The sequence below is a fragment of the Phoca vitulina genome, unplaced genomic scaffold (assembly GCF_004348235.1).
Source record: "Phoca vitulina isolate PV1807 unplaced genomic scaffold, GSC_HSeal_1.0 scaffold62, whole genome shotgun sequence".
Lineage (NCBI taxonomy): Eukaryota > Metazoa > Chordata > Mammalia > Carnivora > Phocidae > Phoca > Phoca vitulina.
The window spans coordinates 2,397,429-2,413,303 of record NW_022589765.1 but is presented as its reverse complement, the minus strand read 5'-3'; the positions used below and the strand labels follow the sequence as shown (position 1 = coordinate 2,413,303).

Genomic DNA, 15,875 nt, shown 5'->3' with positions numbered 1-15,875 from the left:
AGGTTCTTCTTGTCATTTTAGTATGTTTGATTTGGATTGAATTTATACTTTTATTTATGACAGGTAAAAGTGCCACTTAACATAGTGGGGTAAAACTTATGGGACATATTACACCAAAAGGTGATGTCAGATGAAAATATAAATATTTTTTTAAAAATCAGAAGAGTTCTGATAAATGCATGGATGGCAGATTTATAATTAGACTGAAGTTATACCACCATTTCCCAGATCCCTTCTTAGAGAGATTGCTAGAAAGTTAGTAGATTCATGGGTAGGAGGCAAAGCCAATGCTAATGCAGAAACTGTTGTCATTATCATGAATGGGTCCAGGAGAGTGAACTGGAAGTAGTAATAAGTATTAAACAGGACACCAAAAGGACTGATAATAATCTATAAGGATAAAGTAAAATGCTTTTTAGCATTTTATGCTGAGTCATTTCTTGAATGTTATAAGCTCTAACGTCTTTTAATGAAAATGTGTTTCAACACAGATATGGCCTCCAGATAGAAATACAAAACCAGTTGAAGGGTCAAAACACCAAGGAAAAGGAAAATTGCTAAAATAAAGGTAAGGTTACAAATATTTTAGGTTAGGCAGAAGGAAACAACAAACGCATTAGATGATTCTTGTGAAACAGACATTCCAGCTCTGAAAAAATTGTTTTAGATGACTTTGGCAAGAAGGGAAATAAAAGTAGTTCATGTTAGGATAAATTATATGTTCATTATGCTTACCTTGGCTCAGATTAATAATCCTAATAATAATTGTTTCACTGATAATAATCATTAATCTTGATTTAGACCTGCTAGGCAATGTCCTAGACATTTTACATGCTTCATTTCATTTAATTAAAAAGAAAATCTATGGGGAAGGCATTATCAACATTCCCATTTTATAGACTAGGCAACTGAGGCACAGAGGCATTAATGAAATTGCTAGAAAGTGAATGAGATGGCTTTTGCTAAGCATGTTTATCTACATTTAGTAAACTGTGTCAAGGGGCATTGTGTATTGAGATTTAATGGGGGAAAACCCTCCGTTTCTATTCTTTACATTAAAAGAAAATCTAAGTTGTTGAATTTTCTGAAATCAAAATTTGCCGTATTCGGTTTTATTTCTTCACTGTATTGTGAGGTAGTTACACTTTCTTTGTGAAGAAGGCAAAATGAACACATTCCATTCCTCTCATTCTCTCTCTTCCAGCATTTCTTACTCCGCTGTAGTAACGGCCTCAGAAAGCAGGGCAATTTGGATCAGTTTGTAAAGGAGGCACAAGAAAACGCTAAATCAATGTTATCAATTTTGGTACAGAGAGCAAAGTGAAGTAGGCCCTTTGCCCTCTTGAATAGTTTAATCTCTAAACTTTTGATTAGAGTATTGGGCTCAATATTCTCTCTCCCCTAATTCTGTATTAATACCCATTCTGGTCAACTTTTCACATGTGGGCTATATAGCATGTCATGGCAAGGAGAACTGTGGACTTAAATTATTTCATCTATAGAGTTTGGACACTCCCTACATACCCTGAGGGTGGTATGAATCGCTTCTAATTTCATGGCAAAGGAAAAGGAACATCCATGTCATTAACTGATGGTATTGGTTTTGAGAGCCAGAAATCCCTACTCTCCGCCAACTCATTCAGCACAGCAGCCCATTTGACCCCAGGCACAATGTATTCCTGTGAGTTTCTACTGCCTCTTATAGAAAGTGCTGACTGTGGAGAAACTTGATCAAAACATCAAAGATTACAAGAGAAGCTGCGTTTGTGCCCTTTACAACCATTGATGAAGTACCTTAGCCTCGCCTTCTCTCGATGCCTTGCATATGGTCGTCTGTCTTCCTGACTACTACTTCATATGGCTTATTTGTAAATTCAAGCAAATGTGCTTCTGACTGGCACTGATACATCACTGATGCCAAAACATCAGAGAGGATGAAGCATAAGGACATATTTTTTGATTCACATGGAAAATAGTACAGATTTATGGGGAAGTGATGACAATAGCCATTCCATGATATCTTCATATAATCAGTATCTTTCCGTGCCTCCCTTCACCAGATTTTATGACCTCAAAACTTATTTAAAGGAATTACTCTCTTGCTGACCCAAAAGACATGGTGAGTAGGTGTGCAGATGGGGCTGGTTGCCTGAACAACCTAGCTCTGTCTTTTCACGTGCTGAATTTCCAGTTTTCCAATGACCACTTACAGAGCTGTGATGCACAGAACATCTACTGATGTCCCATTGATATTGATGTGATTTCCCCCAGTGCACTGAGAGCAGCACAGCACACAACCATTAGTATCTAAAGGTTATGTATAATGGCTAAGAGAGGAAAATGAAAGAGCAGAAAGGAATTTGCACGGGAAACAGAAGCAGTAAATAAATAGTTTCAGTGTAAGATCTTACTTGGGTTATACAGCAACTGCAAAGGGGGATTGGAAAAAAAAAACGATGACTCTTAACAGACTCAGTAAGAGTGGAGAGTGAAACAGTTTCATATTTTGAAATGTAATACTTTTTTACTTCAACCGCAGAAAGCCATTTGAAAATCATCTTGCATGTTACAGTTCTTATGTGACATCTTTCACCCACATGCCTACTGATAAATTCTTATTCTACCTTCCTGAGGTCGTTAGCAATACAGCACAGATGGGGTAAATTGAGGAAGGGATTCTAACGGGCTTATACAAAGTCACACAATGTTCAGGTCATGACAGAACTTGGGAAAAAGTTACGGTGTTAGCCATTAACCTCTCATTTTGAACCCATTCAACTCACTGTGCTACAGCATTTAGCCTGATATTTCTACATCTAAAAAAATCACACAATAAATGATTTCAATGGATATCTCTCACCAATCAACAAAGCTTAGCTGCACACACGGTTGCAGTTGATGACCTGGTAAATGTAATTTACTTTGTAATTTAATAAGAAAAAAATGGTCTGGTGGATTTATTTAGTAGACCAAGGAGTACGTGAGCTGCAGCAAGACCTAGTGCTGAAGAGCATGTGCTCTGGAGTCAGTCCACTCTGGTTTAAAGCTCGGGATCCCCAATTCTCAGGGATGCAACCTCTTAATCTCAAAATGACCCTTATGGGACCTCTTCTCTTTGCTGTGCCTCAGTTTACTCATTTCTATACCACATATAATACTGAGACCTGCCCTTAAGGATTGTTGTGAGAATTAAATGAGCTAACAAGTAAAATGCTTCGCATTAGTCATTTTTGTCAACAAAGTTTCCCGATAGGATTGTTATGTGCCAGGCACTGATCTTGGTGCTCGGATACAGCCGTGAACAAAATGGTTAATTTTGAGAAACACTGAGTTTTAATAGTGAATAGTTATAAAGAGAATGATGATAACAACAACAACAATAATATTTAACATTTATAGTATACTTACTATGTTTTGGGTACTATTCCAAGTTCTTTAGTTATATTAACTCATTTAATTCTCATAACAACTCTATATTATAGGTACTGTTTTAGGCGCATTTAACAGATGAGGAAATGGAGGGCTTTAAAGGTTAAATAATTTGCCCAAGGTACCATGCCTAATAAGGGGCAGAGGTCTGAAAATCCATGTTCATAATGACCACACTATATTACCTTACTGTCATGTCAAAATCATATTCTATTGTTCACCCTATAAAAAAGGGCAGACTTTGAAATGACTGAAACGTTCTATTTTCACTTATGAAATGAATAAATATATAAACTAAATAAACAAGTCTCAGAGTATATAATACAAGTTTTGATACCAGAGTGGCCATTATAATAAATCTAAATGGAAATAGGCTTAGACACCATCTAAACCTATTAATAAAGAGCTTGCTGTTATCTGGATTTGTTTATACCAAGGGTTAAGTCTTATATCTAAAACATTATCTCTCTACATAGTAACAGTTAATAGAAGATAACCCATAAGATAAGAGTTTGTCTCATAATTGAACAAGAACATTTAAAAGGGCCTCTAATGTATTTAAACTTCTCAAATTACTCCTTGTTTTGAATGATTCATATTAAAACTGTGTTTGTATTACAGTACTTTCTCATCCTCTACCTTCATTCCCTCAGCATTATTTATCATTACAGGCTACTACAAACCAAATAAACATACATGTTGGGTTATCCTAAAATGTTTGAGATAAAAGACACATTTTTGATATTATAGGTAATGTTATCCACATTTAATAGAAGCATTGTTCAAATGTATTCAGATTGTACGATAAACATATAAAAGAGATAATTATGAACATCAATATAGGCTATGATCCATACTGTTGACATTATCAGTGACTTCCCTACAAAATAAATCTATTAACTTAGCAGCCCCTGTTCTATGACTCCCATAAAACCAGTTATGGGAAATTTCTTATTGTTCACATTTTGAATAAATCAGAATACAGCAAACTTCCTTTATTATTTATAATTATAAGAAAGTCTAGATCTGTTTTAATCTACTTCTCAGAATCATATTCATTGTATCCTCATGGGTAATTCTGCTTCAATTATGAAACAGGGTTAAACCTGAAAAGAAGTTACTGGTGCCATACCTGGATAGAATTTTTTTTTTCTACCATGATATTCCATTCATTCTAGGAATAGTGCTTCCACAAAGTACATGTTTCTTAAGTTAATTTACATTTTAGACTGCAGAACCACTCAAGCAAGGAAATTAATGTTCAGTCAAAATAAAATGCCATCCAGAAAAATCAATACAATTTGCTATCAAGTGAGGGTGACTTTAATCAGAGTGACTCTAGAACAATATTTTTCTTAAACGTGTTGAAAGAGTGCTTCACAACTGTTTTCTCCTTTACCTCCCCAAACATAGTATCCATATAATTCCACAGCCACTTACCTTGTGAAAATAAGAATACATCTTTTTTTTAAATCCCAGTGTAAAACTGAATTCTTGGGGAGAAATTATGCACTGGATTTTCTGATAGCTTCCAAATAACTACTACTTTAATGAAATTGCTACCTGAAAATCTGGTAGCAGTATTATTGTTTAACTATAATTTAAGAAGCTATTGTAGATTGGTACTTATGACTTCTAGTGAGAAAACCATAACAACCTTTTAATTGAAGGGAAAATGGTTAACTACAGTAATTGCAATCAATAAGACTGTGTTAGTATAAATATTTCTTCTCAAAGAGCATTCCTTACTCTCCTCAGCAGTATTTAAGGGTAGGAAGTGCAAAAAAAAAACCCCAAAAAAACCTTCATTAGAAATCCATTTGTTATTTATAATACTAAGCCTTGGTTCAAATTTTAGGTCCCAGAGTTAAGAGAGAATCTTCCCCTCCCCCAACCTCCACCACAAGCAAAACAACACCACATCAAAAACTAATGATGTATTGTATGGTGACTAACATAACATAATAAAATAAAAAAATAGAATTGTTGAAAAGACTTTGATTAAGAAGAAAACAGGCATGGAAAAAAGGGCTTACCAATCACATAGGCTAGCAACAAGGCCAAAGTCACCGTGATTGCAGTGGCGCTCAAGGCCGTGCACTTCCAGTTGCAGCACCTGTAAGGTTTGTTAAAGGTAAAGGCAGGTCTGGAAAAGGTGCTTCGAGGAAGTGGCCTGGGAGGGGGCGAGTACACGGTATTGGATGTCAGCGGGTAGTTCTGACTGGCCGCACTGAAGATAGCCGAGGAACCAGACCCATGTTTAAACAGGAAATGCCTGCAAAAAGGAAACAAACAGTAGAGCTGTAAAAACCAAAGCCAGCACTGGGTGTTATACGCAACTGATGGACTCTTGAATACTACATCTGAAACTAATGATGTACTATATGTTGGCTAATTGAATTTAAATAAAAAAAAAAGCCAATTGTTACAAAAACACAAACTCCACTCATTTCCAACAATCACACTTTGACAAAGCTCAGGAAAACTGGCAGAGTCTCAAAATTTTCATATACCTAAGATTTAATTCCGAATTGCCTTTGGTGGTCTCCTTTTGTTTTCTCATTTAGACCTTTAGGAGGCAGAAAGAGATCCTCTGTTCCCTGACTTGCTGGCTAGTGAATTTCTCAGACTCTCGAGTGTTGACATTCACATTTGATGTTATTCATTATCCTGCTCCTTTTCATTAAATATGATACTCAAGAGTTGATTCAAGAACAAACGAGAAGTATCATCAGGCATTTTTGAAATCTGAATGGTCTAGAAACCAGTATATTTACTTAGAGATTAGCTTTCACAGACATATTTTCAAGCAATATTCTATTATAAAAATTGTCAAACATACAGCCAAGTTGAAAGGATTTTATGCAAACACACATACTTACCAAGTAGATGCTACAGTTAACATACGACTATATTAACTTTATCACATATTTATCCATCTCTCCATTCCTGTCTTCATCCATCAGTCCATCTTAGTTTTCAAGCGTTTCAAAGTAAATTGCATACATCAGTATACTTCCCTTCCCTTTTAACTTGCATATTATCTAGAGTTCAATATTTTTAAACGTAAACTTTATACATGACGAGTTGAACTCTTAGATTTCACATATAAGTGGTATCATACTGTATTTGTCTTTCTCTTTCTGACTTATCTCACTTAGCATAATGCCCTCAAGGTCCATCCATGAACCCATAAAAACAGAGAACAGAAAGGTGGTAACCAGGGGCTGCGAGGTCAGAGAATAGGAAAGATGTTTAAGGGTATAAACTTGCAACTAGTAGAGAAGTAAGTCCTGAAGATCTAATGTACAGTACAGTCATTATAGACAACTGTATTGTATTATCATCATCAAGCTTGTTAATAGAGATTTTAATTATTCCCACCACAAAGAAGAAATGATAATTATGTGACATCATAAAGGTGTTAACTAATGCTACAATGGCAATCATGTTGCAATATATAAATGTATCAAATCAACATGCTGTACACTTGAAATTTACATAATGTTATATGTATGTTTCAATAAAAAAATTATACATGATGAAATGCACAAATTTTAAGTATACATTTGCTGAGATTTGACAAATGCAATCATCTGTGCAACATAAACCCTATCAAGATACAGAACATTCCCATCACCCCAGGAAGTTTCCTCCTGCCTTTCTAAGTAAATCCCTACTCTGCTTCCCCCAGGTGACCACTATTTAGCATTTTTTCTACCATGCATTAGTTTTGCCTGTTCTAGAACTTCATGCTGCTGTCATGTCTGAATTACTATAGGATGATTACTGACTGCTCATGACTACTGCAATATGGATATTTCATAAACAGTACTGATTTATGGACATGGAAGGAGCTACCAAAAACAAATACATTAAAGTATGTTTTGGTGCATATAATTTACACTTACTGAGTGCTATGTGCCATGCATTGTGTTAAACACATAATCTCAGCTAGTCTTTGCTCATATGAAATAGGCTATATTATTATCCTCATTGTGCATTTAAGGAAATGGAGGCCTAAAGAGGTTTAAAAAAACTTGCCTACATCTTCCTAGTACATGAATGACAGAGCCAGAATAGGAATCCAGGTCACTCTGGCTCCAAAATCCTTAATCTTAACCTCTCCCTGTGCTGCCTGGAGCAGTAAAATGCACTGCTAAGTAGAACACATTCTGGTGCTACATTTTAATGTACTACAACATGAACCCCTCCACTAAATAGAAAGCCAAAATCACCTTGTCACATATGACCAAATTTATAAATCGTTAAGACTATTTAAGTCTGATTTCCAACTTCCACTTTTAAAGAACAAAAGCATAGATGTTTAGAGGAAGAAACAACTGTTTAATCTGCCATTTAATGAAAAATCTCCACATTAGAGAATTTTGCATTAGTATCATGAGGGCAAAGGTTATTTAAAGGGCAGGATTGTTGAGAGTAGTACACATTCACAAGCCTTTCTGGAGGGCGACTTGTCATTAGTATCAGAAGACTTTAAATATGCGTATTCTTTGCCGAATAATTACGCTTACAGGAATTTATCCTTAGGAAATTATGTGTCTGACAATGTATATAACAAGTCGTTCATTGCAGTGTTACTTGTAATAGCACAAAATAAACACCCAAGTGCTCAATAATAGGTACTTGGTTAAGTAAATTATTTTACAAACACATAGTAGAATACTATACAACCATTACAAATTGTACTGTAAAAGAAGATCTATTCACTAGGAAGTGTTTAAAGATATCACCAAGTGAAGAAAGGTAGGCTTCAAAACAGTATTGGCAATAGGATACAATTTTTTTTAAAGATTTCATTTATTTATTTGAAAGAGTGAGAGCGCACGCACAGACGGAAAGGGAGAAGCAGACTCCCCGCTGAGCAGAGAGCCCGATGCGGGACTCGATCCCAGGACCCTGGGATCATGACCTGAGCCAAAGGCAGATGCTTAACCAACTGAACCACCCGGGTGCCCCAAGATACAATTTTTAAAATAAAAAAATATATATGCTCATGTAAAAATAGTAACTTGTGTTACCTTTGGGTATTTTTTTGAAGTTTTCTGCCTTGAGCTTGTATTACCTTTGTAACAAGTATCAAAAAGAAGGGAGGTGGGGTGAATGGAAAAAATGCACTGTTTAACACCAACCATATGCAGAGTTGGTTCTGTTTATGTGAACATGATTTATTGAGCACCTATAAAGTCTAGGCACCAGGCACTTTATGTACAATATTTTGATCCTCATACATCTGTGAGGTTTAAACTATTATTCTAATCTTACAGATGATGAAACAGAGACCACAAGAGGTTTTTAGCAGGAATAAAGTGGTGATAATAGTAGTTATCATAATAATGATAAGTGCTCACTTGTGCTGGGCATTGTTCTAAGTAATTAATAAACTATTATATCATTTAATCTTCACAACAACCCCATTAAAATAAATATCTCCATTTACAGATGAGAAAACCAATGCACAGAGAGGTCAAGTTGTCTGTGGTCCCCACAGCTAGTAACTGGTGAAGCTGAGTTTCAAACACAAGCAGGCTGGCTCCAGAGCCATTGCTCTAAACCACAACATTACAGTGCACTCTGCTAGGATGAGGCAGGTCGTGGATACATTAAAATATGAATGCAGGGCGCCTGGGTGGCTCAGATGGTTAAGCGTCTGCCTTCGGCTCAGGTCATGATCTCAGGGTCCTGGGATCGAGCCCCACATCGGGCTCCCTGCTTGGTGGGGAGCCTGCTTCTCCCTCTCCCTCTACTGTTCTCCCTGCTTGTGCTCTCTCGCTCTCTCTGTCAAATAGATAAATAAAATCTTTAAAAAAAAACATGAATGCAGACCTGCTAGGGCACAGAAGAAGCACGTGGGTAATACTGAACTGAGCCACATTTACCCTGTTTCCCTTGGGAAAAATGACAAACATGAAAACGATGGCTAAAGAATCACAGAGTTGGAAGAAGAGATCTCAGTAATCATCTAATAGCCCAACACTCTGATTTTGCAGTTAGGGAAACTGAGGCCCAGAAAATGAAATGGACTACCTAAAAGTAACATAGGTACTTAATGGTATAAATGAACTTGGAATCAGGGACTTCCAAAAGAATGTATTTCCTCTGCCCTAGGCGACCTGCCAACCAGTCTTCACCGAACTACCACCAGGTTCTAAGCTCCTGGGTTAACTGATCCAGGCTAAACAAATATAATCCCTTCAAACAGTACTACATAATACTTGTCTATTCTTCTGAATGTCACATGTTCTTATAGTAAGTTTTAAAGACCATCTTAACTATTTTGGATGAATGGGGAAGCATTACAATGAAGCTACTCTTCAGTTGTTAAGAAGGTAAGGGAGTTATTGCTGCTTCTAAAAGTACCTAACATATCCTCAGAATGGAGAAAGAGTGTATAGCAGAAATAAGGATAAATATACCAAAAAAGTGACTCGCAGCATTATGCTTCTTCCATTTAATTGTACTTCCTATTTATTTATTTATTTATTTATTTAAGAGAGAGAGAGAGAGAGAGAGAGATAGTGAGAGAACACAAGCAGGGGGGAGAGGGAGAAGCAGGCTCTCCACTGAGCAGGGAGCCTGACGTGGGGCTTGATCCCGGGATCCTGGTATCATGATCTGAGCCAAAGGCAGACGCTTAACCGACTGAGCCACCCAGGTACTTCCTCTTTAGTCCCTGAAACGGTCTCTTCCATTTATAAGGAGGTGAATTTCTTCTTTACCATCTGGTTAGCGCTCCCAGCCTATGTTTCCCCCCCTAGCTATCTAATTTACTAGTGAGCAAGACATATAGCGCTTTACGGACAGCAGAGTGGAGCAGCCTCCCCATCTCCTTACCACCACCTGGCGGTTACTCTGGACGTGACAAAATGTCACTTAGGTATAACCAGTCCTGCACAGGGACACCCTGGTATGTTCCTGTGGGATAAAAGGGAAACCCAGCAGTATGGGGTGCTTTTTGCCCAGTGATTGGAGATAAAATCTTTGATCCTTTGCGTATTTATGAAGGAGAACAATCGGATTTTCGAGACAATGTAAGTGGCCCCATATGTTGGATATTGATTTGGTTTGGTATATCATTAAGGGGGAGAAGAAAGACAAAGAAAGACAGAGAATTGTTGGCTATTATGATGGCAATTACAAGCAATAATCAATATCCCTGAGCACTGTAATTTCATCGTGATATACACTAAAGGATTTCCAAATGCAGTTTCATAAGTAAAATATTACAGCATAATGAATAAATTCAGCAGTCGCAGCAGAGCAACATTTAAACTAATTCATATTTGAGTGGAATCCAAATCACAGTCCTCAGTGAGGGTAGATAATAAAATGAGTTCATATACTAAGGTTCCTGTTTTCTTATTAACAAGCTGAGATTAAGATTCTATGCTCAAGTGATCTATACTTTGATGTGGATCATGAAAAACAGCACTGCAAATGCTATGTATTGTCAAAGGCTTTACAGTCCATTGTTGGAAAGTGAAACTACTGCCTAAATGTGTTTTCATAGTTCCTGAAAAAAGTAGGAGCATAAAGACAAATGCACAGTGCTAGACTTCAGCTATGTGCTCATAAAATCAGATCATCTGTCTAAGCACATTGCTTTTCCCTGGGGACCTGAGGATATACTAAAATGTTGCTATCAATTTCATACAATTGGGTTTTTTGCACAGAGCAAATGATAAAAATGCAGTTCAAGAGTTTATGTGTAAGTAGTACTCTCCTTTGCATCTGTTTTAATATTCAAGTTCAAATTTAAAAAGGAAAAGCAAGATACTGCCAAAAGGAAATGGGCATATGAGGAAATTGAAAAAAAAATATCTTCAAGACTGATGAGACCCAGTGGTGGTAAGTGGGAATATAATAAATGCTCCTGTAAGGATTTTAAAATCATCTATAAAAAAGGGGAAAATGTACTCTCTCTTTTCAAACCCCTCATGCTACATAATTCTGAGGGTATCTGTTAGCACTAAATAATGTGATTTAATGTGGCACTTAAAATTCTATAGGAAATAGACAGAAATCTACAGCTTTCTAACAACAGATGCATAAATAACTGATGAAGTTTTTCTTTTACATCTTCTAAACATGCTTATGAGATGAATATCTAAACCTGTATTCCCTTAGCTATAAGCATTTGACTCATTTTTATAACCAGAAGAAGGAATTCAACTTATTTCCAGTTCACAGCTGAGGGTGATTTAAGAAAATAAAATAAAACAGAAGACTGCAATGAAAAAGCCTTGAGTCAAGGTATTATGGCCAAATCACATTCAGATAGAATTGTGGCATTTAGACATTTATTCATTTAAAAAAAATATTAAATGCATTTTTATTGTGATAAAAAACTACAAAATATAAAACTTACCATCCTATTTATTTTTATTTTGTATTTTAAGTGGGCTCCACCCCCACCGTGGGGCTTGAACACACGACCTTGAGATCAAGAGTTGCATGCTCTACCGACTGAGCCAACAAGATGCCCCCATCCTATTTTTAAGGGTACAGTTCAGTAGCATTTATTCACACTGTTGTGAAACAGATCTCCAGAAATTTTTATCTTGCAAATATGAAACTCTATACCCATTAAACAATTTCCTTTTTCCCCTTCCCTCAGCCCCTGGGAACCACCACTTTGCTTTCTCTTTTTATGAATTGGACTAGTTTAAATACTTCATATATGTGGAATCATACAGTATTTGTCTTTTTGTAGTTTATTTTGCTTAGCATAATGTCCTGAGGGTACCTCATGTGTAGCAAAGGACAGGATATCCTTCCTTTTCAAGGCTGAATAATATTCTATTACATGTATATACCACATTTTCTTTACTCGTTCATCTATCCATGCACATTTGGCCTGCTTCCACTTCTTGCTATTGTGAATAATGCTGCTATGAACATGGGTGTGCAAACATGTCCTTAGATCCTTTTTCAATTCTTTTGAGTATATGCCCAAAAGTGGGATTGTTGGATCATACAACACCTCTATTTGTAATTTTTTGAGGGATCTCCATATCATTTTCCATAGTGGTTGCACCATTTTACAATCCCACTAATAGTGCACAGGGGCTCCATTTTCTCTACATCTTTGCTAACACCTGTTACTTTCTTTTTTTTTTTTTTTTTTTTTTTGATGGTAGCCATCCTAATGGGTGTGAAGTGACATCTCATTGTGGTTTTGGTTTGCATTCCTCTGATGACTGGTGATGCTAAGTATCTTTTCATAGGCTTGTTGGATATTTTTATATCATCGTTGGAGAAATGTCTATTCATAGGTATTTGTTCTTATGCTTCCTAAACATGAGAAAAAATTTAAAACATGGCATGCTGGGTCAGCCCCATTTTCTTCTCTGACAAGAACACCTAGTGTTACTTTGCAGAAAAGTGTGGCTACTAGTCAAGATTATCAACCTCAACATCTCTAGTTTGTCTTTTGTAGCCCATTCCTGATGCTCCTTTTTAGGATAAATACTCCCCCAAAGAGTATTTATCCAAACTCTTCTTGAACCTCAATGGAATTACCAGCTTGGACAACCTCCTGGGGTAACAAATTGTATTTCTCTCCTAACAGTTACATAAGGGAGGATTTAATTTTATTTGCTCAAAGGTTCTTTCTTCCAAATTTTAAGCCACCCCTGCCCATATATCCCCTCCAAACATTACATACTGAGTGTTTAAAAAAAAAAATCTATACCCTCTCCATGTTGTTTATAATTTTTAAGATTTTTTTTCTTTTTAAAGAGTTTCAGGATTCCTATCTAAGCCTTAATTTTTCTAGGTTTAAGCATTAGTTCTACAGCTTATCCTTGAATGGCAATGCTTTATGGTCTGGACTGATATTGTAATTTTGCAAGTGAGGTAGTTAGTAGCTAACAGGAGAGTTTCTTTTTTTAAAAATCTTTTTGTGGCTATTATTCCCACTCTTCTTTTAATCAGAATATCCATCCTGCCTGTATTGTATATTCCTTAAGAGCAGGGACTAAGTCTTAATTTCTACGTATGTTGTCTCATACTTCAAAGGTACTCAATGAATATAACGACGCTTTTGCTTCTTCTAAAAGGCTCTTGATTCACTGTGCAAAATGAATGAGGCTTGGGAACCCTAAAATAAGTTTCACTTGTGAGCAAATATCTCCTGGTTTATTGAATGTAAAGGGACAACTATAAGCTTTCATTTTGTTTTCACATAATCTAAAAGGAACAAATCAAAGAAATAGTTGATTCATATTTCATCTCTTTTTGTAAGACATTTAGGTAGTGAAAGAATTATTGTTAATAAAAAATACTAATAATTAAAAATAATTGCTGCTAATAATAATGGCAACAGCAACGACCATACACTAAACCACATCTATGTGTTAGGCACTCCGCTAAAATACTTTGTGCTTCTTTCTCACTGAATCCTCACAATAACCCTATAAAGGAAGGTGATATTATGCATATTTTACAGCTTAGGAGGCTGAGAATCAGCTATTAAAGTTAAATAAATTTCCCAAGGTCACACAGCTGGTAAGTGACAGAGGTGGGAATCTACTTCAGTTTTGTTGATTACTAGATGTAAGCTACATGAGAGTAGGAATGTCTGTCTTATTTACTGCTGTATCCTCTGCATCTAGAATGGTGCCTAACGAACAGCAGGTGCTCAATAAATATTTTTAAATTCATGCATGAACAATAAAACCCATTTACTTAATCACTGTGCACATATTAACTCATGACATCACTGGTATCACTCATAATGTTAATCACTCATAATGTTAATCACTAATGTAACAAAATCTTAATTCACATGATCATTTGGCATTTTCTTCTCAAAGTGAATATATATAAGTTTAGTATTCCACTGAAGATGTTTTTATGGAAATATTTGTTTCAAGTCTTAAAATTACAGAAATGACAAAATGATATCAGGAGGGTACACAGTGAGCTAATTGTCATGTCTCCCTTTTTAGAATATCTTTTATGTAATAGTGTATTGGACTTTCCTATATAAATTAAACATTTCCGTAACAGGATATTTAGAAGTAAGTTGGAGCTAGGTGTTCTGACATAGATATATAAAGGCTGGAGAAAGAAAATATTACATATTCTGTTTGATCAAGTTGCTTTAGTAGACCCCAAAATAAATTAAAATAAATAATCATCCTCTACTTTATAATAATGCCCTTTCAAGACACACTCTCATTCTCATTTTCCAAGTTAGATCCATGCTCTGTAGATGTAACTTTAATTTAAAAAATTTTTATTAAAAAACCCTACACCAGTTGAGGGGTAAATATCAAATTAATATTATCTATTAATGTAAATGTTCCTGTATGAAAAGGCTCAGGCCAATACATAAAAATTATTTACCCAGATAAGTAAGCTTACCAATTTTTTATTTTCTTTATACTTAATAGTAATTTAGTTCCTAAGGTATGCTGTGAAAGCTGTAATCTCTCTTCAAACTCGAAAAAACTTAAAAAGCTATTGGTGGGTGAGATTTTCAATCTTCTTATGATTGTATACATCATTTTCATGAAGGATTAGTGGAATGTCACCCCAGAGTTCTCAGTAGTTCATCTCCCAACAGGGACCATTTTAAATGGGAATAGACATGTGACCAAGGCAGAATTTATGGGTACATGTTTTAAATTAAACCAGACCCCAAATTTCCTAGGATTTAAAAAAAAATTCTTGATTTTGGGAAAAATTTAAATTATATTTCTCTTTACAAAAACTCAAAGTCTATTCCCAATTTTACTTATCAGAGCAACCTGCTGGTTTTATAGAATTGGTTTCACTGGTTACTTGGCTTATTTATTTATTTTTCTTTTTAGAGAAGTCGGTAGTGGGCAGAGTATTCTATGCCTTGATTACTTTTTTATTCATCTTCATTTTCTATAGATATGCATTTTCCTCATTTATTTTATGAGCCAGTCGACATGGCATACGTTTCTGTATGATTTGTTTTAATTGAATTGTAATCTATTAGCAAGGACACCTGATTTTAAAGAAAGAGTATTTCAAAGGAGTACAATAAGGAGAGAACATAAGCATTTCCCACTAAGCTCTTCAGGTTGAAAATACAGATTATCATTCTAATGCACATTTTGAAGAGTGTTGATCAACATTTGCCTTACATTAGCTTTCAATGGTTTGTAAGTCTTACTCATACATGTACATTGAAGGCAAAAATGCTTTATAATGCCATAAAGTAAGAAATGCCACTCAAATCAGTCATCTAACCTATCCAGTCTAACATTTTTCTGAGGGACAGACTGACAAAAGGCAAGGCTGTCTTGTGAAATATCAACCTCAAAATCAAAGAAGTGGCCTGAGGCAGAAGCTGTCTGTTCCTCACCAGCATCCATGTTCTCCTTATTTCCTGGGCACACGGACTACATTTCCCAGTAACAATTTCCATTAGGTATGGTCATGTGAGT

The 15,875-nt window shown here is 35.7% G+C and overlaps 1 protein-coding gene across 5 annotated transcripts in view; it reads right to left on the bottom strand.

Annotated features, from left to right (window-relative positions):
* The window catches only part of TENM1 (teneurin transmembrane protein 1), a 775,694-nt gene that overhangs the window by 298,063 nt on the left and 461,756 nt on the right, over positions 1-15,875 (bottom strand). For all 5 annotated transcript variants that reach the window (XM_032391374.1, XM_032391377.1, XM_032391378.1 and 2 more), the window contains one exon: positions 5,466-5,704. In XM_032391374.1, the coding sequence (XP_032247265.1) occupies positions 5,466-5,704 (239 nt within the window). The remainder of the gene's footprint in view (positions 1-5,465; positions 5,705-15,875) is intronic.